Source organism: Cyanistes caeruleus, chromosome 10, assembly GCF_971803275.1.
Source record: "Cyanistes caeruleus chromosome 10, bCyaCae1.hap1.1, whole genome shotgun sequence".
Classification (NCBI taxonomy): domain Eukaryota; kingdom Metazoa; phylum Chordata; class Aves; order Passeriformes; family Paridae; genus Cyanistes; species Cyanistes caeruleus.
Genome location: NC_141710.1, coordinates 19,789,030 through 19,813,129, shown reverse-complemented (window position 1 = coordinate 19,813,129; position 24,100 = coordinate 19,789,030). Strand labels below are relative to the sequence as shown.

The 24,100-nt window shown below is 38.9% G+C and overlaps 2 protein-coding genes across 3 annotated transcripts in view; both read left to right on the top strand.

The window, feature by feature from the left end:
• Positions 1 to 24,100, top strand: part of NAALADL2 (N-acetylated alpha-linked acidic dipeptidase like 2) — a 406,977-nt gene that overhangs the window by 31,900 nt on the left and 350,977 nt on the right. The gene's annotated exons all lie outside the window — the stretch shown is intronic.
• The window catches only part of LOC111933342 (uncharacterized), a 79,572-nt gene that overhangs the window by 47,578 nt on the left and 7,894 nt on the right, over positions 1 to 24,100 (top strand). The window contains exon 3 of the mRNA XM_086844337.1: positions 16,136 to 16,251. Coding sequence (XP_086700463.1) covers positions 16,136 to 16,251 — 116 coding nt within the window. The remainder of the gene's footprint in view (positions 1 to 16,135; positions 16,252 to 24,100) is intronic.

The window sequence follows — 24,100 nt, the reverse complement described above, 5'->3', positions numbered from 1 at the left end:
ACTTTTTTTGTATAACTATCCTTTAACCTAGGTAGAACTATCACCGTTTTAGTTAACAGCTATAAGCTATGTGGTGGCTATCATTAAGAAAACTGTAAGATTGTGTTTTGGAAATATAATTTCAGAGTGCAGTTTGCCTGCACTCTGAAATTTTATTGATGAGTCACTGTAGAACTTTTCCTTTGAAGCCTGAGTTGACACTTTTCCACATTCCCTCATTTACAAATGTGTCAGAAAACCAAAATGTCCTGTATTATTTTTCCCCCTTTACAGTGAAAGCAGCAAACAGCTTCCATTCCTTTTTGGACTTCCTAAATGTTTTTCTTTTTTTTTTTTTTTTTAATTTTCTGTGTCTATGCTCACATCTTCATTTATCCCTTAGTTGTCTTCCTCTTAATAAACAACAAAATTTGTCTTACAGGTACATGTTGAAACATGAAGAGAAATTAAACAAAGGCTGGGGCAGAACAGAAGCCTCTGGCAGAGACACAGCAGCTGACAGGGGATGTGGCACTTTGCATTTTAGTTTTGAATAGTTTGGTGGTTCTGCAATGTTTGTAGGAATACATTTGCAATAAGAAATGAGAACACCTTGTTTGATAGCTTTTATAGTGATATTAGTTCCTTCAATGCAGGAGAAGCAGCCTGACATCTTTCTTTTTCCTGTTGTTTCTCATTTGGTTTTCCCTGTACAGAATGGATATATTCAGAATCAGCTGAAGCTTGACAAATGCAGCTGTGAAGCCTTGTCTTCAAGCTATACTGCAGATTTTTCTCTTGCCTTTCTTTCCTCTAAGAAATACCCATTCAACTGTTTTTATAGTATTTTTAAAATAGGCATTTCAGATACCTACTCCTGGATAAGTAAAACTGCCTTCCTAGCTTCAGGAGGCAGGGATGTTTTTTCATTTGTTTCACAGAATTTGTTGCAGTGCAGAATGCAGTTAGATGTCACAGTAAAGAAGATGGCCTGGCATGGAAATGAGAACATAATTAAAATTATTTTTACTTTTCTCAGGATTTGGAACAAACTGTTGCTTAAACCTTTTCCTTAGAGGTATTACACCTAACAAGCTCTCTGGAGAGAGATGGGGGTAGAGCAGCAAAGCTATCAACAAAAATACGGAATGGCTGCGTTCCCTGGGGTTTGCTTAAATTTGAAAGTAGATAGGAATTGTGAGGAAATATAATGCAATCTGGTAAAGAAACTGCAGTATAACTCCAGTGGCCTCAGACACAGTAATGTACCAGTGTAAAGATCTCGTATTAGCCTGAAAAATAGGTAACAACATAAAACACTCTAAAGTTGCTTAGTTTACATTTGTCCTTGATGCATTGTCTTCAATGTCTTGTGGCGTGGAGATCAGTTTATTCTGTAAACGCTGTGGAATGGAAATCAGGGCATTTTACCTGCTGTGGGAAAGGCCCTGTGAATATTTGTGGGCTGCCTGTGCTAGAGTTTGACATGCTAAATTCAAAATGACCACTGAGATAAAACAGCAGTCAAATGGTGCCACGTTCTTGGTCTTCATTTAACGGCAGGTTGAGGTTTACTGAGCCACTGAAGCCACTTGGTGTGAGATTTTCTGTTCTTGCCCACATGAATTTACCTGATGGAGTCATAACAGTGATGCTCTAGGATTTGAAGCAAAGGAAGTAATTATTGAGTATTTCAAATGTTTGTGTTTTGTGCTTTTTTTTTTTTTAATAATCTGGAGTGCTTGTTAATCCATGCAGTATTTGTTTTATTATAATCCTTTCTCGGAATCTGCGGATGCATTCCATACAAAATCAGCAGCAATGGTTTTTCAGAGCTTCTCTTCTTGCTTCTGGAATTCTGATTGAGAAGTAGCAGTTCTGTCTGTTGTTTTGGGGAGGAGCTTGGAACAGGGTTCATAGTGAAAAGTGTTTTTGAATTTGAGCAAATCAGTGCTTTCCAAGTCTGACATGGATTTTTTTGAGAAGTCCCCTCATGTTACAGTCCCCATTGTTCTCCATTCTCACACACACAAAAATCTGGCATCAGGCTATTGGTGTCTGACATATTGGACACTTTTGAGAACTGTAACTTGCAAGAATAGATCTGCATTTTATCTAAGGGCCCCTGGAGTCTTCGAGCCTACAGTTCAATCTGAACATAAAAATTCCTTCAGAAAACTGGTTGTGTTTTGTCATTATTATTTTTAAGAATTTTAAAAACGAGCCATTTTCTTGTACCTTCTAATCTTGGTGGTATTTTCCTTGGAGGAGAAATGTTCTGTTGTGAAGGGGGTTACAGTACATCCCCCACTGACTGCTCACATTGTTTTGTGTGCATGTACCTGCAGCAGGGATCCTATTGCAAACAATTCTGGCTTGTCAGAAACAGTGTATTTACAACTTGGCTTGAAATGTCTCTGTGGTTCAGGGCCCCAAGCTGGTGAGGGATGAGATCTGTCAGTCTGTACATGTGTGTTTGCAAGGGGATGTTGCCAGATTGTTTTGCTCTGTTAAATATTATCAGCTATGCCTTTTAAAAATAGTGAATTATTAGGCTTAGCTCAAGAAATTAGAGCTAGTGTTACAAAGATGTCTTAGCAGTACTGTTATCTCCTTGAAAATAGTTCATAATTAGTTAATGTGCCTGTGACAATGATCTGTTAATGTTTGTTTATAAAGAAACAAAAATACAAACACACAAATCAACAGGAATGAAAGAGTTTTAACCTGTGAGTGAAATACAGAGAGCAGTGGGTATCAGTGTACTCCTGAGGCTGTTGGTTTCTCCTTGTGTGGTGTGTTTGAAAGGAAGAAAAGCTCAGTGGGACCATCAGTGGGGACAGGGGGCTGCAGGAGCCCTGTGCTGTTCAGGGAGGTCCAGGTCAGCTGGGAACTCCTGAGCTGCAGGAGTTCTGCAAATCTGCAAATCCAAATCTGCAGCTGCTCTACTGCCCCACCCTAAATGGAGACTCAGCCCTCACGTGAAAGATGGGAACCAGATTTCATATGGTGCCCTTCCATTCCTCCTCTAATGGAAAACCAGTGGAATGAATATATAATATGATCTTGCTGTTTTGTAAGGAAAACTGGGGTCTGAGTGAAGAAGCCATTAACAACTCCTATAAATATGGATGACTTTATTGAGGAGGGCATATATGTACACACAGGAATATTTTTCATGTTCCTGTAGGCAAAAAATATTTTTTTCTTTGCAGGTGAGTCTGGAATGATTAATTTAGGAAAGAAATAATCTGATTTCAGTATTACATACTGAAACAATGAAGCTCTATAGTCCATTGGTTTTGCATGTAAGACTCCTGTAATTAGCATGGCTATTAAAATGTCATTAATGTCATTGTGTTTAGTGACTACTCTTCTATGATCCTTTAGTTATAAAAGATAAAATTAGATGTGTTTGGAACTTATTCTCTGAATTCCAATATACTGATTATATTTGAAATAACTGTGTGTCAGCATCATTTGATAATGTAACAGAATTCATGATTCCCGTGTCTTAAAATATTAGGATCAGTAAAGTTCAGTGTGTTTGCTTGTGAGGATTTTATTTCAGAACAACCCCCTTTGTTGGTGCAATATTGCATTAGTGTGCTGTGCTGACCAATTCAATCTGAACTTCCCTCTTGCACAGAGCTCTACGTGAGGATACAGCCAGAAGTTTTTTTCTCACTTTTTCTGTTGTATTTCATTAATATTAGAAAATTAAAATATTAAAATAAATTATTAATATAATTAAATTATTATTTAATTGATGTTACAGTTTGTGGTAAGCTGCATTAGAATCAGGTTCATTTTTGATTTATTTCTAAGTTTTGCTTGCCTTGATTTTTTTGTTTTATGGTTTGACTGAAGCTTGAAAAGGTCATCTCAATAGAAGGTACATGGAAGATGCGAGTAGAAAAAGTGAAATTGTGTCAAAGCTCTTGTGGCTTTGAAGTTGAATAGAAGTGAACTGTAGAAGCAAACTGTTACTAAATAGTCTTTCTTGCATCTTAAACATTCACGTTAAGGTGTTGGTTTTCATCTTCCACAAAATTCTGTCTTTACTGGGAGTGTTATTCTGGATGCTTTGCTCTAGCAGGTTTCTCTTTTTCTCCCAATCAGCACATTCATTTATTTCCACTACACTCTCATATCCCTTGTGTTTCTAATTAACATTTCAGAATCACTGCCTGTCCTTAGTTCTGCATAATCTGTGCTTGTTTGCATTCCAGCAGCACACCTGTACTGCGAAGGCAACACCAATTAATACTCTTTTCAGTAGTTTAAAATAAATAGTGTCCATGTATGGGCTTATTCTCAAACCATAATATATTCAATATTTTTTATCTGACAGGCTTTAAGTTCTAAGAGCTGGATTTAGCAAAAGTTTTAAACTCTGTTTAGGCTGAGTAAGCAGATACCTTTGTCTAATCAATTAAACACACCATGCTTCTTTATAGCTTTCTACAGGAGTAAAGAATTAGAAAAGTTAAGCAGTGAATAAATATCTCAAAAGTTATCTATTTTTCCTTGAAATATGCTCCATCTAGAAAAATATTCTTAATATGCAGTTTTCCTGCTTCCTCTGAGGTTACCAAATCAAATGTGAATATGAATTTCAAAAGCAGAGTTTAAATCACTGAAAATATTTTGCTGCCTTTTGCTTTCAGTTTTACTGTGCTGCTCTTTTTTCTCTTAAACTTGTTCATCTGAAATAATTGCAGTAATGAAGTAAGGGATAAGGTAAAGGCAAATTATGGCTAAATACTTAAAAATAATAAAAGCTTTATGGCTTGAAATTTGCTTTTCAAGTTTTCATAGCCATCTAGTGTATTTAATAAAATGTCTCTGCAGTGTATGATGACCCTTTTTTAAAAAAAAATAAAAAAATCAGAACTATTTATCTTTTCTGGGGAGGAGTAAAATATGACTTAACCCCAGAATTCATGCAGAAAATAGCATACAGAATGTTGATGCCTATAACATAATAAAAAAGAGAGCCTTTTTTTTTTTTTTTTGGCAGAAGACATCAGGCTAACAGCAGCAAAATAAAGGATGTGTTTTCAGGTCAATTCTTTTGCCTGTTTGTAAGGACTTCCTTTGAATGTTAACTTAGGTTTTCTGATCCAAGAAAGACATTTGGTAAAATGATTTAAGTGCTGTCTTGACTTCTTACTCTGATACTTGGTTAGTTCATCTCTGACCATGAGGAAGAAGATGAGAATTTACAGAGGGATGTGGCTCTCCCTGAGAGCCATGAAACAAGGAATTGTCTGAAGCTAACTGTGCTGGAAGTTAATGAATACAACCCTGTAAGTAATTCTCACTACACGGGGGCAGTGTCACCTTGGTTCCAAAAACAGGTTGGTCTTTAGGCACCTTTGGTGTCCCAGCTGTGTGCTCATGTGACCTCAGTATGGTGTCTGTAGTTTTATTTCACAAAATGCAACTGATTTTGTGACTTCAGACAAACCCCCTCAGTCCCTGCACTTGGAATTTTATAATACATTTATAAATGCATCTGTGTTGTTTTTTTCCTTTTTTTAAAGTACTTCAGTATGTGCTGTAGCTGATCTCTGAAAAAAGTGCTTTGCAGCCCCCCCTTCATGAAAACTCTTGACAACTCTTGAAATTGCATCTCCTTTGTTATCACTCAGAGGTGGTGCATGAGATGCACTGTTATGACTTGACAAGCTGAAGTAGAGAATTCTTGGTCTCTGAGCTGCAGAAGAACTCCTAAGGACAATCTCCCAGTATATTTGTACTGAGTATTCAGCACTTGTTGCTTTTGCTGCACAGTATTTCTTTGTGGATAATTTATCCAGTTTTCAGAGCTGCTTTGACAGTTGTCTCACTGAATTTTCTTTTGCATGGAAGAAACTTTGGGGCCATTTTTTTTGTGTCAGAAGTGATGAATTAGAACTTCATGAATTATTACTTGAAGTAATAATTGTCTTTTGAAAGTGAGAGGATTCACTGAATGCTTGAACTTCAGGGATAAGCTGGAAATTCAACCTATGAACTTAGTGCACGGAATAAATGAGTTTTGTGGATCTGAAGGTCACAGCTATAGGCAGAGAGATCCAAACCGGTAATTAACCAATTTATAATTTGCTGTTGGTTGGAATATTGAAGTCAAGGTTGTGTATCACTGTGAGAGATGTGATCTAGCTCAGCCAGATGCATGTGGGCTCAGTTATTGCTGAGTTAAATTCTGTGCAAGGTAGAAGGTCAGTCTGGGTGATCACAGTTGCCCTCTAAAAGTACTGGTTGTCAGAAATGAAGAGGGATGCATTTGAAAAAGCACGAAAGAGGGTTTGTTAGAAATGAAATGTCAATAGATTACATGGAATAAGCAGATAACTGTCAATTTATGCAATTAGAATGTGTTTAGAAAAACTGATGAAAAAATTGCTGGCTTCATAGGAGCATAAAGTAACATTGGTTCATCTTACTGATCAAAAAACCCCAACCTTTTTTAACTTTAACACATACTTAAAGTTGGTTGTTGCACTTGTATGAGATTTGCAGAACTGAGGGGCTGTCTCTGTCCTTCCATACATATTTAATGTATAAAACAGGACTCTGTGTATAGGTTTTTGTTTGAGCTCCAGTGTGCTCAAATAATCTGGTTTTGCTGGGGGAAGAGGAAAATTGATGGGATAGGAAAAGGAAGGTTGAAGAATCTGAAAACAGGCTCCCAAACATGCACACCACAAGGCCTGAATGTGCCTGTGTGCACACCTGCTTTATTTTATGCATTTTTGTACCTGAGTGCAGTCAAGTGGCAATAAAAGGAGCCTTTCTTTATATTGGCTACTTATTTTCCAAAGAGTTTCAACTACCTGTGAATTCAGAGCCTATGTGGTAATCAGCCTTAGCTAAGGAAAACTTAATTAGATCCTCAGAATTATTAGAATTAGACAAAAAAAATGGTGAAATCAAGAAATTTGTCAATGTCTCAGCTGTCTTGATCAGGCAGAAATAATTTCAACTAAGTGTAAATGGAAATGCCTTTGAATAAAACAGATATTCTTTAACATGGGAAATATTTGTCTTTCTTTCTGGATGTTTTCTCTATTCCCTTTGTTGATAGAAAGGCGCTGCTTGTCTGATGGGACATTGCTTCTTCTCCCTCAAAATATCCATACACTGAAGAGGGAGTGACCTTAGAAAATGTAATTTTGTGCATTGGTTAGCAACCCTGAAAAATGCAGTATAACCTTAGACAGCCTGGGAGTTTAGATTATGTTTTAAGATTATTTTAACTTTTTAATTAATGACATAGTTCTGCTGTTTGGTATAGAAATTGCTGGTCTTTGTCCTGTTCCTTTCCATTGAGCTTTATGTGGGAAGCAGCTATCTGGTCAAAAAAATTACAGATGTAATGCCTTGATTTGTGTAGGAAATATTCTGGGTTACCTGTCATGAGCCCTAATCTCCTTAAAATACATCAGAATTTAGTGGTGACTCTTCCCATACCTGAAAATATTTAAACAGAGGCCCATAGGAAGATTGAACAGAGTAAAGCAAATTGAATTTGGTTTAAGAATTCATCCTTTTTTGTCCTACATATCTAATTCATTTTTCTCAAATGCTGTTCATATTATGTTGCATATTAATTGCATATTCTATGTTTTTTATTCATAATATACCACTGATAATAACAGAAAATTAAATTTTTAATTCCCAATGATACCTTAATTTAATGTTCCAGTTACTTCTCTTCTTTAACTAATCTTCTGTCCTCTGAACAAATTTGATTAAAATCATTAAATTTATTAAGAAGAAATGGGCTAAAATATATCACTTTGGTCCCACAGGGCATTAAAAATTCCTTTCTAAAGCATGTCTTTCGGTGGATGGCAGATTTTAGGCAAGGAAATGGCTGAGTAAAGCTCAGAAATCACTGGGATATTGAAAAGTGGGAGAAATTACTTTAGTTACTGCTTTCTCATTTCACAGGTAATCCATTCCTTCTTGCTCTTGTCTCCTGATGCTCTACTAATTATGAATTTGGGAGATGTTTATGATTTGTGAGGGATAGGATGGGGGGGACACAGGAGTGATTTCAGACCTGTATCTTTTCTGTTTGCTGGGGAACCTTGCAGTAAGTGCTGAGGAAAACTCACCTGAGCTCTGTTCCCTGCTGGGCTGGGCAGAGTCAGGGACAGGAGCATTAGGGTGGGACAATGCAGCTGTTGGACTTTTGTGTTTGTACCAGACAAAAATCTGCAGTTTGTGTTTACATTGAGATGTCTTGTAATTTGTAACTTCATACTGATTTTGTTACTTTGGTTTGGATTAAAGTGTTAGTGGTTTAACCTTCTTAGTTTGCTATTGAATTATGTGATTATTGTGGTCCATTTGATGTTATGCATATCTGTGTAATTGGGATGTTGTAGTCTTCTTTCTTGGTCTCTGATACTGAGTTAATAATAACGCCTTAGGAAGTCTGATACAATATTGTTACCTGGCTGGGTAGGGAGGAGTTCACTTATCAGTGAACAGAATTTAAGCATACAGGTCCTTTTCCAAGCCAGCATTATAAAGAAGTGCTTTTGAAATACTTGCATTTATTTTTGTGGTTGTCCTTCTCAGTTCTCACTGTATGGCTGATTAACTGCATTCAAAACATGATTTGCTGCCCGTATAGTGACAGAACTTTTTTGAAAATGTGAGTTAATGAAATTTAATGCTGTCTGTGCTGGCTTTTTTAGGTCCTTTGAGCACCCATTAAGTAGGTTAGCTGCTCACTTGTAAAGCTCTTTCAGCTGTGAATTAGAAAGCATCTGCCTTTACTGTATGCACTGTCGTCTCATAGTCATTCTAATTTTCTCATATTCATTTCAAATTTAATCTCCTTCTGCTCCCTGGGCCTTAATTCTGCAAGTTTATGATATTAATTTAGTGATGGCACAACATGATACACCTTCCACTAGCCCAGGTTGCTCCAAGCCCTGTCAAAGCTGGCCATGGACACTGCTGGGGATGGGGCAGCCACAGCTGCTCTGGGTGCCCTGTGCCAGGGCCCCCCCACCCTCACAGAAAAGAATTTTTTCCTAAAGTCTAATCTAAATCTACTCACTTTCAGTTTGAGGAAGAAATGTTGCAAACTGATAACATTTCTGGGTACTTCATTGTTTTCCGTATCAGACAATGAATTGATTGCAATGTTCCTTAATAATTACAGATGTTTAGTCTACTTACAAACATTCTGAAAAATACTCCTTAACACTCTGTGCTTTCATAATTGAAGTTGAGATATTTTTAGGGAAAATCAAGGGTAATTGGCTTAGTCCAGTGTAGGCCCCTGTTTTTACAAGGTGTTATACAAACAGAAGAGAAATTCCATCATCCATGGAGCTGATTTTCTAAGTACACCAGGCAGGTAAAGGGTCTGAACAGGAGCACAGAGGATACAGACCCACCTATGTTTTTCTGGCAGGCGCTTGCAAATCCCCAGAATCTGAATGTCTGAGTGGGAATCCATTGGGCAGTGATGTTGGGTGTGAGTTGGTGAGGCTGCTATTGCATTGTGTTAACATCAGGAGGCTTTTATTGAGAGCCTGATCTCTACTGCGCTTTATTGCCAAGAATCATTCCATAAAAAGATACTTGTCCAAAATTGACTTGCATATTAGATTTGATAAGCTGTAGCAGGCTGATGGAACAGAAAATGGTATTGTGAAGTGTGTGGTACTGTAATGCAGTATAAACTAAATAAATTTATTTGAGGTTGCATAATAGATTTTAGGACTAGCTCAACACCTGTGCCTGGCTTTTGTCCAAAGTGGTTTGTTTTGTAGTTCTTGACTGATGATTTTGAACAATTTTTATTGAGTTACAGGTAATTGATGAGTTTATAGTGGAATCTGCACCTTTGTGGTTACAGTTATTCAGTGTTAATGTGGTTTTGCAGGATAAATGTTGATAAGTGGAAAACACTGTTTTCTATTATGATGAATAGTGGAATTTTAGGTCCCATTTTCATGTGTAGAATGATCCTATATACCCTTATGAAGGAGACTGCACACACCCAGTACTCTGGAAAATGAGAACTTTGGTGTATAAATACCAGGCAGGAAAGAATTGTCTTTTTGGAGGTCTTTGTTAATAAGTGCACATGTACTGAAAGGTACTGAATGATTGTCTTTTAGATAGAGTTAGAAGAAATATCTAGATAAAGCTTTTATATTGTAGAACAGATGGATCAGGTTAGTTTTTTAGCTGGTTAATATGACACATTAATGTCATGAGTTATGGTAGTTAATGACCTGGAGATTTTTCAGGGGCTTGCATTCTGTCTTTTTCAGAACATTTGAAGGGAGAGCCAGAGGCTGTGTAATTAAAAGAGGTGAAACACTGAACAAAAGGAAGGATCGTGTAGTTACATATATGAATAACATTTCAGCCACACTGCCTTGCAGAAGGATTCCCTTATGCTGCTGTGAACTGGGGACTGGAGTGTGGAGGTGTGTGGCAATCTCACCATACACCACTGTACCGGTCTCTTACCTGCTCAGGTGTGACAAATCATCCTGCGCACTTGTCAGTGCTGACAGCTGAGACTTTTTGCCCAGATGCCTTGACAGTGCTTGTATTAAGCACCCAGAGCCATACACTCCATGAAGTTTTTGTGAAATAAACTGTCTGCACTTGCTGTCTGGCTGATCCTGGCAGCATTTGGGAGCTGGAATCCTTTCCAGTGAGCCCCTTGAGCCACATGATAAGTTGGGTCGGGGTGGTTTTAGTGGAGTCTTCAGGGCACAGAAGACTTAGAAAGACAGGATGGAATGTTTTAAACTGTGGTCAAAGTATAATGTGGAAGAAAACCAAATTCTCTGAAATGAGTATAGACAAAAAGGTGTTGTTTTTTTGGTTTTTTTGATATACAATCTATGTGGAATGTGCTCTGTGGAGATGTGTGTGTATCACTCAAATCTCCTGATGGTGTTGCCCTGTGTACCACCTACATCACACTAGCTAACTTTGAAAACACAGTGAATTTTTGAGTTGGGATTTTCATTTTTTTATATACCTCTGAAATCTGGATTTGGTTTTAAAACAATTTCCCCATGTAGTGTAAATTACAAAAACAGAAATAAGGATTTGGAAACTTTTAAAATTCAATTTGATATCCTTGAGTTGTGCATATGACTTAAATCAGTACTTCTTATTCGCTGCATCATGTCTGGGCTATTCTACTTGGGTACTGCAAGAATTTTAAATTAGAATATGGTGCATGTTGGCAGAAAAGCAGGAATACAGAGGTGAAACCAAAGTTGGAGTTCAAATGGAAGTTCTGAGTTCTTTCAATTTCCTTATAAATCTATCTGGTGTTGCTGCATTCATTCTTACATAATTAAATAGCTTTTAGTAAAATTATATATATTCATGTAGGATGTGATTTAGATTAGTGTTTGATACTCTCTCGTAAGCTGTGGTTCACACAAATCAGCCTTGAGGATGTGAAGAAAGTCAGTGTTTCACTTCTCACCAGGAAAAAATTGTTTTCACAGCTTTGTTAACATAACTATAGGGTTTTGTGCACCCTCTGCTAAATTTTGTCATGAAACTTCTCACCATAGGAGAATATACAACTTTTTAACACCTGACTTAACACTTTTCCCCCCTATGCTTCAGAGATTGAAAAATGGAACTTGGCAGACTTACAGTATAATATGTGGTTTAGAACATGCATCTCAAGCCATGTGTGTGTGTTTGTTGGAAATGTTGGGAGTGATGGAAACAATTTATTTTTGTGTGGAAAAACCACATACTGGATGTTAAAAGAGCGAGTCTTGGGGAAGTCTGAAAGAATAGGGAGCCACAGGCAAATAACTGGCTTAACAAAAGGAAATGTGCGCTGAAAAGGAGGGATTTAGCAATTGGAGATGGGATTATCACATGATGAGTTGCAGCTGGTTTGGGAGAAGGACTGACACTGAAGCTAAGCCTGATTCTTCAGAGCCTGCCAGAAGGCAGAGGAACGGAAGCAGAACTTCTTGGCTGAAGTTACGGATGAGTTTTGTCGCAGCCCAGGTGCGCGATCCGCACGCTCTGTGTTTGGGGCAGGCTGTGGTTTGTTTGCAGGGTGTGTTCCTGCAGATCCCAGACTGGATTTATTGGGATGTGGCTGCTGTCTGCCATGAGCAGCCTTACAGGGATGTGAGAGCTGGGCCCATGTGCTGCCCAGGGCTGCACTGCTCTGGCGGTGCTGGTGTGAGCTTGGTGTTCCTGCCTGAGCCAGCAAAGGCTTTGCTCTGGGGAAATCAGGTGCAAGTTAATTCACAGCAGACATAATTCACAACAGATGCAGGTCCCAGTTCTGCCCTGAAATCCGAGCGGGAGGAAACTCTCCCCAGCCACGGCTGTTCAGCTGGGACACTCACAGGATGGAGAGGGAACAAAGAGGGGCTCTGTGTGGGTCCCTGCAGCCCCCTGAGCAATAACTTGTAGCCAATTATCCATTGCATGCTTCATGCCCTTCTTTCGTTTTCTTCTTCAAAACTATCCATTTGGATGTGTGTGGGTGTGCAAATGAGGTTTTCATCTCCTTCACTCTCTACAGAAGTGACTTTTGATGCCAGATTTTGTAGAACTTGTTTTTGCTTATGCTGAGATACCTGCATGCCAATATCCTTCTTGAAAGAATAGTTTCTTAACGTGCCTAGATAATGGATATACCTGTAAAAGGTATCAGACTATATCACTGTAACTAGAACTTGGATTAAGAAGGGAAAAAAATATGAACCACTTTTTAACTTAAATTTCAAACCATTAAATGAAGGACTTGAATTTCTTACTTTTGGCAGAGAAGAAGTTTCAGCAGTAGTAAAATATTCTGATCTTGAGAACAGAGATGCTTCATTATAAATTGGAACCAGTGCTTTCTTATTGAGTGTATAATTGGACTGTTTCAAAATAATTATTTTTTTGGCTATATTCTTAAATTGCACTTTTTCAGGTTCAGTTTTTTATTCTTCATAGAATTATGTTTCTATTTTTATTTTTGAAAGCAAGAGTCACATCACCTTTTCATACAGCCTCATGGATTTTGATGATAAATTTTCATATGAAAATGGGTGCTGATTACTAAAAGTCTGTTAATGAGTAAAAATTAGTTCATATTCCTAAATCACTGCTGAATTCCAAGTGGTTTGTGAGTTTTGGTAATGAAGGCTGGGTGCCACTTTGTGATCAGAGTTCAGGTGCTCAAAGCAAGGAAACCAGTGCATGGGACTAAGGGCTGCCTGCCTCACATGCATCCTCAGAAAATACCTACCATATCCCAGAGAAATCTTGAAATTGCCTTTAGTTTTGGTGTTTAAGAAGGAGATCATGTGTATATTGCATGAGATACAGCTTTTTGTCCTCTTATTTATTTTTTAATCTTCCGGATTCATATTTTAAACCTAGCAAGCCTGAATCTGAGTTATGAAAATACTATATAAAATCATATCATTCCATATATTGGAGTCCAAAGAAGAGTGGCCTATTATTGTGACAAAGCTGCTGAAATATTGAGGAGTTGATGGCTCATTCCTTTTGGCATACCTTGCATTAAAAAAAATGAGAAAAAAAGAAGACAATTGGTTTAACTGGGACACTTGACAGGCAAGGTTTAAATTAGAGACAAGTCTGATTCTTTTGTCAGTCTCTGTAACCTTGTAATCTCATAAATTAACTGTTCTGAGGTACTAATGACCTAGGAAAGGCAGATGTTGTATCCAGCTGTTAAATGTTTTTTTAATGCTTCCTTTTTTATAGGGACGGTTAATTCCAGGGTAAAGCCTAAAACCATTTCAGGAAAGAGATTTCTGAAGTAGTCCTCAGATGACTAACAACAGCAACAGTAGTCTGTAAAAGCAGTATGAACATCTGATGTTAACACTGGTTTTGAGCTATCCCCCTATCCAGAGGTGACAGGACCTCTGTGTTTGTGTGGGGAAGGAGGAAAGTTGGGGCTGGGGACACCCAGAGCTTTTCTTAGGCTCTCCAGCGGGAGAATTGAGCTTTGTGTTGTCTGTTCCAGAAACTCGAGTTCATGTTGGGTCCTGTGTGTGGTTTTGGGCACCACAAAGTAAGAGATACAGAGCTATCAGAGAGTGTCCCGAGGCTGTGAAGGCTCTGGAGGAGGAGCTGTACCAGGGGTGGCTGAAATGAGGTTTTTTCATCCTGGACACCGAGGTCAGACCCCTTCAGGGTCTGGGGTTTCCTCATGAGGGGAAGAGGAGGAACAGTTCTCATCCCTTTGCCCTGGTGATTGGTGACAGGACCTGAGGGAATGGCATGGAGCTGAGTCAGGGAAGGTTTAGGCTGGACATTAGGAAAAGGTTTTTCCTGGGGCAGGCTCCCAGGGAAGTGGTCACAGCCCCAAGCCTGACAGAGTTCAAGAAACATTTTGATAATCCTCTCAGGCACAGGGTGTTCCTGGGGTGTCCTGTGCAGGGCCAAGAGTTGAACTCTGTGATCCTTGTGGGTCCCTTCCAGCTCAGGGAACTCTGATTCTATAATTAACTAAATGTATCAGCTTGCAAGGTGACTGAAAGCTCTTCCAGTGTCTCACCAGTGTCTCATCCTCACCATGCTCACGACTCTTAAGCTCTTCCTATTGCTCCTCTTTCCTTCCACGGGTTACAAATGCAAGGATGGAGCTCTGAGCAGCCTGGCCCAGTGGAAGGTGTCCCTGCCCATGGCAGGGGCTTGGAATGAGATGAGTTTTAAAGTTCCTTCCAACCCAAACTATTCTGTGATTCTGTGACTGAAAGCATGGAAATGCATTATGTTCTACTACAACAGAGCTATTACTTTAAAAAAGAAAGCTTTTTTTCCCACTTAGACATTTTTATTCTTAGGTGTGTTACTAATGGTCCAACAAAGAGAAAAAAGCCGTAAGTCTTTGGTCTTAAGTTTAGCCTGTGACAGATTGCAGGAACAGCAGATTTGAAGTCTTTATTTCAGTACCACATGGTTTTGTAACTAGTTTTCAGTACACTGTACAAACTTTGTCACTAATGAAAACAAAGGTATGTTTTTACACTGCTTTCATCTCATACTGGCTTCTTCCCATGCTAGTGTCACATCATCCACTTGACATATTTTCATAATACTCATAGCATTTTTTAGTCTGTCTTTTTTTATATTCCTCCTGATTGTGTCAGAAAGCAATCATAAAAATGATTTATTTTTACTCCATATGGAAGTTTGTGGGCATTCAGAAAGATTATATGAGGGTTTTAGTGCTGACTTCATTAGCTCTGATCCTGTTCTTATTCAAATCCTCGCTGGGAGAATCAGTAACATAACGTCAGAGGATTTTTATTGTGTGCAGAATTACGTAGTTTGTTTTGTAATTATAATGAATACAGAAGCAGGAGGAAAACAACCCTTTTTCATTAATTATTACACAGGAGAACAAAACATTTAATCTTTTAAAAACTTTTGGGTTGTGGGGGAGTATTGGGAATGATGCCATGTCAAATATTTATCCATCCCTTCCGGACAAAGTGTTGTGTGAGGTAAGAAAGAAAATGCAGTTAGAACAGAAGAAAACATTTCTGGCCACATTACACATTGATCATTCTTACAGGAGGGAAAAAAATGTGTCCTGCATTACTTAAAGGTGCTGGGAAGTGGGATGGAGCCTAATTCTGTTACGGGAACAAATCATTTTGCCCTTCCTGTAGCAGGTCAGTGTTTTTGCAGCTGCTTTTTGTCCCTGAATATACTGGGCTTATGTGGCTATCACTGGAAACTTGATGGTTACCAATAATGCACTTTTGTGTTTGTCATTCCTGAGAAAATGTGGAGCAGAGCTGCGAAGGGACTTCTGAAGGACCTTCATGGGTGGAAGTGTCCTTTGACAGGAGGTGAAGTGTGTTTCTGCCCTGCTGAATGGAACAAAATGAATTGTTCAGTATTTCAAAATTAAAAAAAAAAGGGGTTGAGTAACCAGGGTCTTGGTCTTGTGTGTTTGCCAGCAGCATGATTTAAATTGTATGGAAAGTGATTTCTGTCATCGAGTTCTACATCTCTTCTGATGTCACGTGTTCCTGGTAGTCTGAAGAGAGGAGTTTGGGGTGTTCAGCAGGAGTGATGAACTTCCTTGAGCTGTGCAAGTGGTTTTTGGGCTTTTGTGCATGTATTGCAGAGCTGGTGTGAAGGCTGCTGTGGTGTCAGAGTCCCCATGGTCCTCCTGTCCACGGCAGGCCTCGTGTCTTGGCCTCTTCCTGACCTGGGATTTTAGCCTGCAACTTCCTTCAAAGAGTAAGTGAATGAGTACAAATGCAGCTGTGTGAAAGCAAGAATGCAGCATGGTTCTCCCTTACATATACACTGGGCTGATTAATTCCCTTAGCAGTTTCCTTATGCCACTGACCAAAATAACATTTCTCTTATCTGTGTCAGTTGTTTCATCGAGCTTATCTCACATCAGGCAGTTCAGCTCTGCCTAAATGAAGTGTTCTTGATGCTTATGGTTACATTCAGAATTACTTTTGCAAATCAGTTACAAACAGTGATCTGTTTACCTAGGGGTAAGGTGAAAATCTCCTGTACTTTACATTTATAAAAGGAAAAGTTGGGTAAAATGGAGCATGAATTAACAAGTGAATGATACCAAAAGCTGTCAGGCTTCTGAGCTGTGTCTGTCCCTTATATCAACTACAGTAAAAGATTTGTGGTTCTTAAAAGAGGGTGTTTAATTCACCAGGTAAGTCAGGTTCACTGCTAATTTATACTGAGGGTCTGCTCGAGACCACCCACCTGGGAATGCTGAGTGGATTGAGACCTGGCACAGACAGAGGAGCAGCCTCACATTCCCAAACCCTGGTCCTCATGGAATCCTGGGCTGGTGGGAGATATCCCTGCCCATGGCAGGGTCTTGGAACTTTATGAGCTCTACAGACCCTTCCAACCCAACCAACTGTGAAGTTGTGCTGTGGCACACTTTCATTTGGAGGAGAAGGCTTCTGAAATGGTGTTATACTAAAGGTTACTGTGTGAATTATTTGTTTTGCGAATTTTTTTCCCCCCCAGTGACATTAATCCAGTTTTAAGTGAAACTTCTGTGAAATTGCAGGAGTTTTATTTAGTTTGCCTCGTATCAGGAGGAAAGCAGGAGGCTGTGGATGCTTTCTGGTCATGATATTAACTTGTATTTAGCTGCAATGAGTAAAGCTCTTAAGCAGTGTTTAATTTTGAGCACAATAATCCTTGTGGTTGTCAGTGAAACTAAATACAAGTTATCCACCTGCTTAATGTCTAGTGTATGTGGAGTGATGTTTGTGAAGGGTTGTGTAATACCCAGGTCCATGCAGTTTTGGAAGACCATACTTCTTTGTCACATCATCTGTTTTTGAATATTAAAAATATACTTTCTGATATGCAGCAGGCTGTAAAAAATAGGCAAAGACATTGTCTAGGTTTGAGGAAACTACTGTGAAAGCTCATGTTAAAAGTTGGAATATCAGATAGGTTGTCTCTTGATTTCCTAAACCCTTCTCTGCTTAGATAAAACATGTTTCTCTGGATGGGATCTATTCTATATGCAGTGTACTTCTGCATCAGAATTTCTTGCTCCTGTGTGGCTGAAGTGTGGCAATCCAGCCCTTGTCTTGCTGAAGTCTTGTTTCAGTGTGGTGGGACTGTGCTGTGCTGCTAGGCTTGTCTGCTTTAGTTAGCAGTATTCCTGGTGGGATGCTTCTCTATGAACCAAAGAACGATGGCATTTGTGAGTATTTATGTTGATTTTTGGCATCAAAGCCATGACCATCACCAGGACAACCTCTTCTGACAAGGAGAGTGAATTGTGTCCTGTTCCAGAAACAGAAATGGTTGTGGTGTGTGGTTTGGGCCCCTTGTTACTTGCTGTGCTATCGAGTGACTGACTGGCTGCACATGCTTAAGCCAAGTGGCTTAAATACAGCAAACCAAAAAACAGCAACACAAAACAAAAAAAAAAAAAACCCAAACCCAGAAAAAATATTTCTGGTAATGTGAACTTCACACCATCTCTGAAAACTTAGATCTTATCTGGTTGAGTGCTGCAGAGGTACTGGTATGTACAAAATGTGCTTTATTCAGCTCTTGAATAATTAAGAAGTTGCTGTAGGATGAGTTAAATGTTTTAAATTGCTCTATGTCAAGGGGAATTGAAAGAACTGACCTATATGAAAGGAATTTGTGTAAAAGCCAAAAGTTTGATAGAAGTCTCTCTAAGCACCCTCAAAATCTGGAAGTGTTCTCTGAATTGTCCAGTTTCCTTAAGAACACTGCTGAGTATTCATCGTGAAGATGTAACAAAATTACTTTACCTGTTCATGAGTCTAAATTTTAGAGTAATAACATTAAAAACAAAAGAACAAACACAGTCTTCAGAAGAAACCTGCCAAAAATTCCCTATTAATCTTTGATTTGAACACAGTATTTCAGACAAACAGCCGATTACTTGGCCATTCTTAGTTACTGTATTTGTCCGTCATAGAGGTTTATGCCAACATTACCATTCCATGAAGCTTGCAAAAAAAGCTCTGGCTGTGAAGAAAAATATTTTTATGAAAAAAATACGTAAATCCAACCAATTCTGAGAAGGCTCAAAGGGTACAACTGCTTGGTTCTCAAGCAATGTCCAGAAACTTCAACCTTTTAGTGTAACAGTGCTTCCACATAAAAACAATTTACCTTGACAGTGCCTGATTAAGTCTGTTTGCACCATAAAAGAACTTTTAATTCTCTGGTGGTGTTGGTATTAAAGTCACTGGACTTCTCTCTGCTGCTCTGCAGTTCTTTGGAGGAGCACTATTTCAAGTAAAGGCATAATACTCATTTTACTGAGGAGTTGCATCAAAAATACAAGAATGAAAGCACTACCCTGCTGATGGAGGGCTATATTGAAAGGCACCAAATGAAATTTATATTGGAGGAACTGTCAGTGAGAAGGGTAATTAATCAAGATCCTTGCACACCCTCGTTTTTTTTTGTCTGTATTAGAATCCTATGAACATGACAATACATGTATTCTTCTGATTAATGACCAATCTGTGCAATTGATCCAGCAGATTCAATTACTGTTTATGATTGGCTTTCTGTCTATTAAAATACTGCTACTCATGTTCTATTCAAAGACGTAAATATTTCAGAACTTGTAAAATTTTAAGGGCTTTGGAGAAGTGGTTTTGTATGTCTGAGTGACCAAAGAACAATTAAAAAAAAAGAGGAAAAAAGCCAAGATTTAAAAAAGAAAACCCCATAAGACATACATATGTGTATATTTCACATAAGCATATAGTAGATAGATATTGATAAATATACTACAAATACTTACAGATTTTTATATGCATAAAAATTGTACACAGTCTCTTCACAGCAGTTGGGCATTATTGTGTGCACCACAATATATAAAGGTTATCTCTGACTCATTTATTTTATTCTTGATGTGAATTTGACACTTGAGCATCATAAAACACTTAGATACTTTGCAGGATACATTTACAGATTGTACAGTTTGCCTCAACACCATCTTCCTTTCTCAAACACAAATTTCTCAAGGTTTTCATTTAAGTTTCTGACTCATTTAGTGTTGGTCAATAAATGACATAAGTTGTGTGTCAAAAGAAAAGACTCTCACCAGCACTCTGGAGTGTTTAAGCTGATGGGACTGGCGGGGATGGTAATGGCAGTGGGAGTGACAGGCACTATTCTCTGCTGACCCCTCACTGTGGTTTCTGTAAAACAATGGACATGCTGTATATGACTTTTTTCTCCCATAAATTTATTTTTTAGCATCTATGAAGCTATGTAGTCATCCTCTCAAAGCAGTGTGAATGTCAGTCCACTGCTAGGCTGTCACTCAAAAACAAAGATCATGTAAAAATCAATTATTAAAACTATGAGGGTGCAGATGTGCAGACAGGTGAATGGTGCAGGAGCAGCTGATTCTTCTTGCTCTCTGGAGCTCCTTATCCAACATCTGGGTGTTGTGTTCTGATCTGGGCTGCAGCAAGCTCATGGAAACTGTGCTGCTGACCCAGTGGAATAAAGGCAGTGAATATAGCCCCACGTAGGAAATCTTCTTCTTTTAGTGCTGTTAATGTTTGAGTGAGCTTCTAACATTCCTGATTCTCAGCAGAGTATTAGGCCAAAAGGTTGGTTTCTACTCCCATAAACCATTCAGAATATACACCTTTTTTAAAAAATTTGAGGTCTCCATATCGCCTTTCATCTCATAGGAGACAAATGGAATGTTATCCATTGCTGCCGACAACTTTTTTTTTGCCAGTTTCCTGTTTAAATTACTTTTTCTGTTTTAATTTTCACATTAGCCTTCTCTTTGATGTAGTAATTGAGTCATCTTGAGATTAAACGGGAAAAAAAATCATTGAGAAACGTGTTTCAGAGATTTAAAAAGAGGTAATTTGTAAAATTGCATTATTTAATAAATCTCTGGATGATTTCTGGTAGGGTTTTGGCTCTTTAACATAGTACTGTTCATAAAGATAGGTGTCAAAGAGGTGACAGTGCCTGGAAGATTTTATAGGGTAAGGGGTCAAAACTCTGGCCTGTCCTTAGAGAAGGACAGATCTGTTCTAGATTCAGTACTGATCATACTGGAGTTCACTTATCTCCTTGAGTGCAGTTCTTGCTCATTAATGACCTGCAGTCAGCCTGAACATAACTCCTTAGTGCCTGATTAGTACAACATTTAAACTTCAGGGAATGTGGCATTAAGCATCTTCTGCAGATGGGCACAGGTGGGCCATACATTTTTGGATGAGGATGAATATTTCAAAACAGGTAAGGGGATGCTCTTGGTGAGCATCATCACCTGTGCTTGTATAAAATAGGATCAGTCAGAGGGGATAGCACAGGAGAGGATCAAAACTGTTTATACCCCAGGTAATTAGAAAGTCATTTGTTTAATTTAGATTTAGTAATAAAATCATTGCAAGGTGCCACCAGTGACTGGTTGGGTTATTTTCTAAGTCTCATTTTCTATTATAAAATAACCCAATATCAGACTTTGTCAGTGTGCTTATGCTCCTTGGTTTGTATGCAGGCGTGACATATGAATATATCAACCCCCTGCAAGAGTCTTGGTGAGGGAGGTTGGATTGGATGATGTCCAGAGATCACTTCCAACCTTAATGATTCTGTGATTCATATCTATAAAACAAAAACTGCATGCAGGAAGGCCAGAGTGGTTTTGGTGGTTTTTGTTTTGTTTGGTTTTTTTGTTTGTTTGTGGTTTGTTTGGTTTTGCTTTTTTAATAATTAGGTGAAAGAAATTATTTTTCTCTAGAGCTGCCTGTATAATAACCCTTGTGGTTAAATAAAGTGTAATTTGTCTATGGATCTGCAGATAGCAGTAATTGTTGTAACTGTTAGCCTAAGGAAGATGCATTTAGCCTTACAAGTGTGTTATTAATAGGGCAACACTATTTAGGGTTGTTGGGAAAATCAATATTGAAATACAGTTGCCCTGGACATTAATAGCATTAGAACAAAATAATGCTTTCTGGTTGGTAGTGGAAGATGATCCATGACAAAGGAAAACTCCTGACTTGCACAGAAGAGAGTGCTGTAGGGTACAATGTGCCTCTGCTCAAAGGCTGGGCAGTGGGAATGAAAAAAAACCCCTGTGAATAACTGACTCCAGTATCCAGGGATACAGGAGTAGGGAATGGGACAATGCAAAAGACATTTTGCAGTGACACTCTGACACTGATTTTCATAAATCTCCAGTTGTAGGTTGATGAAATGTTTTATTTTGCACGCTGGGAGTGCTGCTCTGTGTGCTGTGGCAGCACTGGATGTTTCCTGTGCTTGGTGGTAAGGGAATGCTGAGAGCTTGGATTTAGCAAGGGAAGTGTTGGGTACTACAGAAGGGACAATGTTGATTCTGGTGCTGCTTTAGAGTTTCAGAGTAGCATCAATTTACAGTCTCATTGGGCTGAATCTTCCTGGTGTGTTAGACTAACGCAACTTGTAGCTGCTTGATGGATAGATGAAACCAAAAATACTTCCCAACCCTCCATTCTGCCACTTGAAAGCTTAAGATGTAAAAAATTATGTCTGACTTGTCCAACTTGTGCCATTGTGGGGCATTCAATTACGGATCTTAGAGGCTGGCTCAGCATTTTTCATTTTCTGAACTTCCATCCAATTATTTGTTCAGGGACAGATTCAAAATGTGGTGCTGTGGAAATTGGGTGTTCCTTCTCTCTTAAGCTCTGTTGAACTGCTGCTAAGACAATGGGAGTAAAGAAATGATGGAGCTGAATCAGATCACCCAGGCTGTGTCACCTGCTGCCACCTGCTCACAGGATGATGAGAATTTTGGGTTATGCCTGCTGATTTAATGACGATCATTTTCTATGTGGTCATCAAAGCAACTGATAAGTTTTGTGTTACATGTGTGCCGTGTTTTCTGCATGTATTAAAGTTACTTGAATTTGTAGTGTTTTGTTGGAAATTTCAACAAATGCTGGGTTTCTAGGTTGGCAGTGCTTCAGTGGCTGCTTGGCTTTACTCTGCTTCTTCTTCTCTTGTTGTGAGATCCAGATGTGCTTGGTTGGACATGGGGGACAGGAACAGCACTGAAAGGAAGTGGAGCCATTGGGGTCAGCAGGACTGAGTGCCAGTACAGTGCTTCTCAAGTCTAAATAGGTTAAAACTGTTGGTAGGTTTAACATTATGGCTTCCTTGAACCACACATGTTATTTCTAAAGGTTTAAGATCTTCTTTTTATGTAATAGGGTATAAATACCCTCCTTTTCTTCCTGCTGGTGCTGCTGAAACTGTAACTTTGTGCTAGGATCTACAATAATTAACCCGGTGCTATTTGTACACAGGGAAGGAAACAGTTGACACTGCCAGGTTTGCTTTGCCTGCCCAGGAAAACCAAACAAAATCTTTGGAGAGAAAGCCAGTCAGTCACTGATAGGAGCCAATGTCTGAGGATTCACCCAAATTTAAAACAAAGCCCCTGCTGCTGTGCTGAGGGGAGCTCCCTCCAGGCAGAGGGTGAGGAGAGACAGTGTCAGAGCACTTGTTCAGCATCTGGCAGGCAGATGTGTGACCCCGGTGGGAAAAGCTGTTACTGCTCTTTGAGGGCACAGCAGGAGACACTTTTCCTTCTTGCTACATAGAACTGAGTCTTGGTTTGTATTTTAATCAACTCAGTATCCTCTGAAATATTTAGAAAGTGCATTGCATGGCAATACTGGTCAGCCTGCAGGTGCAATGTTTGCAAAGGTTTATCTGAAGCCTTCTTTGTTCAGTGTCCCATCTGTATGTATCTCTCAGTATTTTGCAGAGAGGTCATGCAATTAGAAAGCCTGCTGGAGGCTGGGAATTCCCAAACCTTGGACCTAGTCACCACTCCTGGGGATGAGACTTGTGTTCTACAGGGGCAGGGACAGCAGCTCAGGGTTCTGTGCTATACCTGGAGAGTTTTGTGGGAGGTGTACAAGTCCCCAGCACAGCTTCCTGTCCATGCACAGGGTGGTGCATGGGGCTGCCAGGCTGTGCTTGGCCATGTTCAGGTCCTGGAGGGCCTTTCCAGAATCCCATTTTTCTCACACACTGGTAAATAGTGGTTTGTGTGTCACCAGATGCATGAGGAACCTCACAGGGTTTGGTGGTGAGGGATGTGAGCCTCTCTAGGTACTCTAATGAAGGCATATTGTTTTCTAGCTAAAACTTGGTTATTTTTTCCTTAAATGTCTCTGGTATTAAGTAATATGGGTGTAAGGTGGTATAGATAGATGTACCCTGTATCTCATGAAATATGTCTCTAATCTTATCTAAAACCATATGCTTGGCAGCTTAAGAGCCCGAAGTAGAGGATGCAAATGTGAAACATCAGGGATGTTTATGTGGAGTGCTAAGGCATGATTCATACTGAAATAATTTTATGTTGTGTATTCCTAGCTAAATATTAGCAGAATTCATATGACTACCAGAACTTGATAATGTGTGAAAACTGTGACAAAACCACTTGAGATGCACTTTAGTTGCATCTCAAGAAAAAGGTTAGAGAACATTCATACATCACTGTAAGAAATAAAATACATAATTCAGTAAATGCATTTTAAGTATGTAAAAAATAATAAGC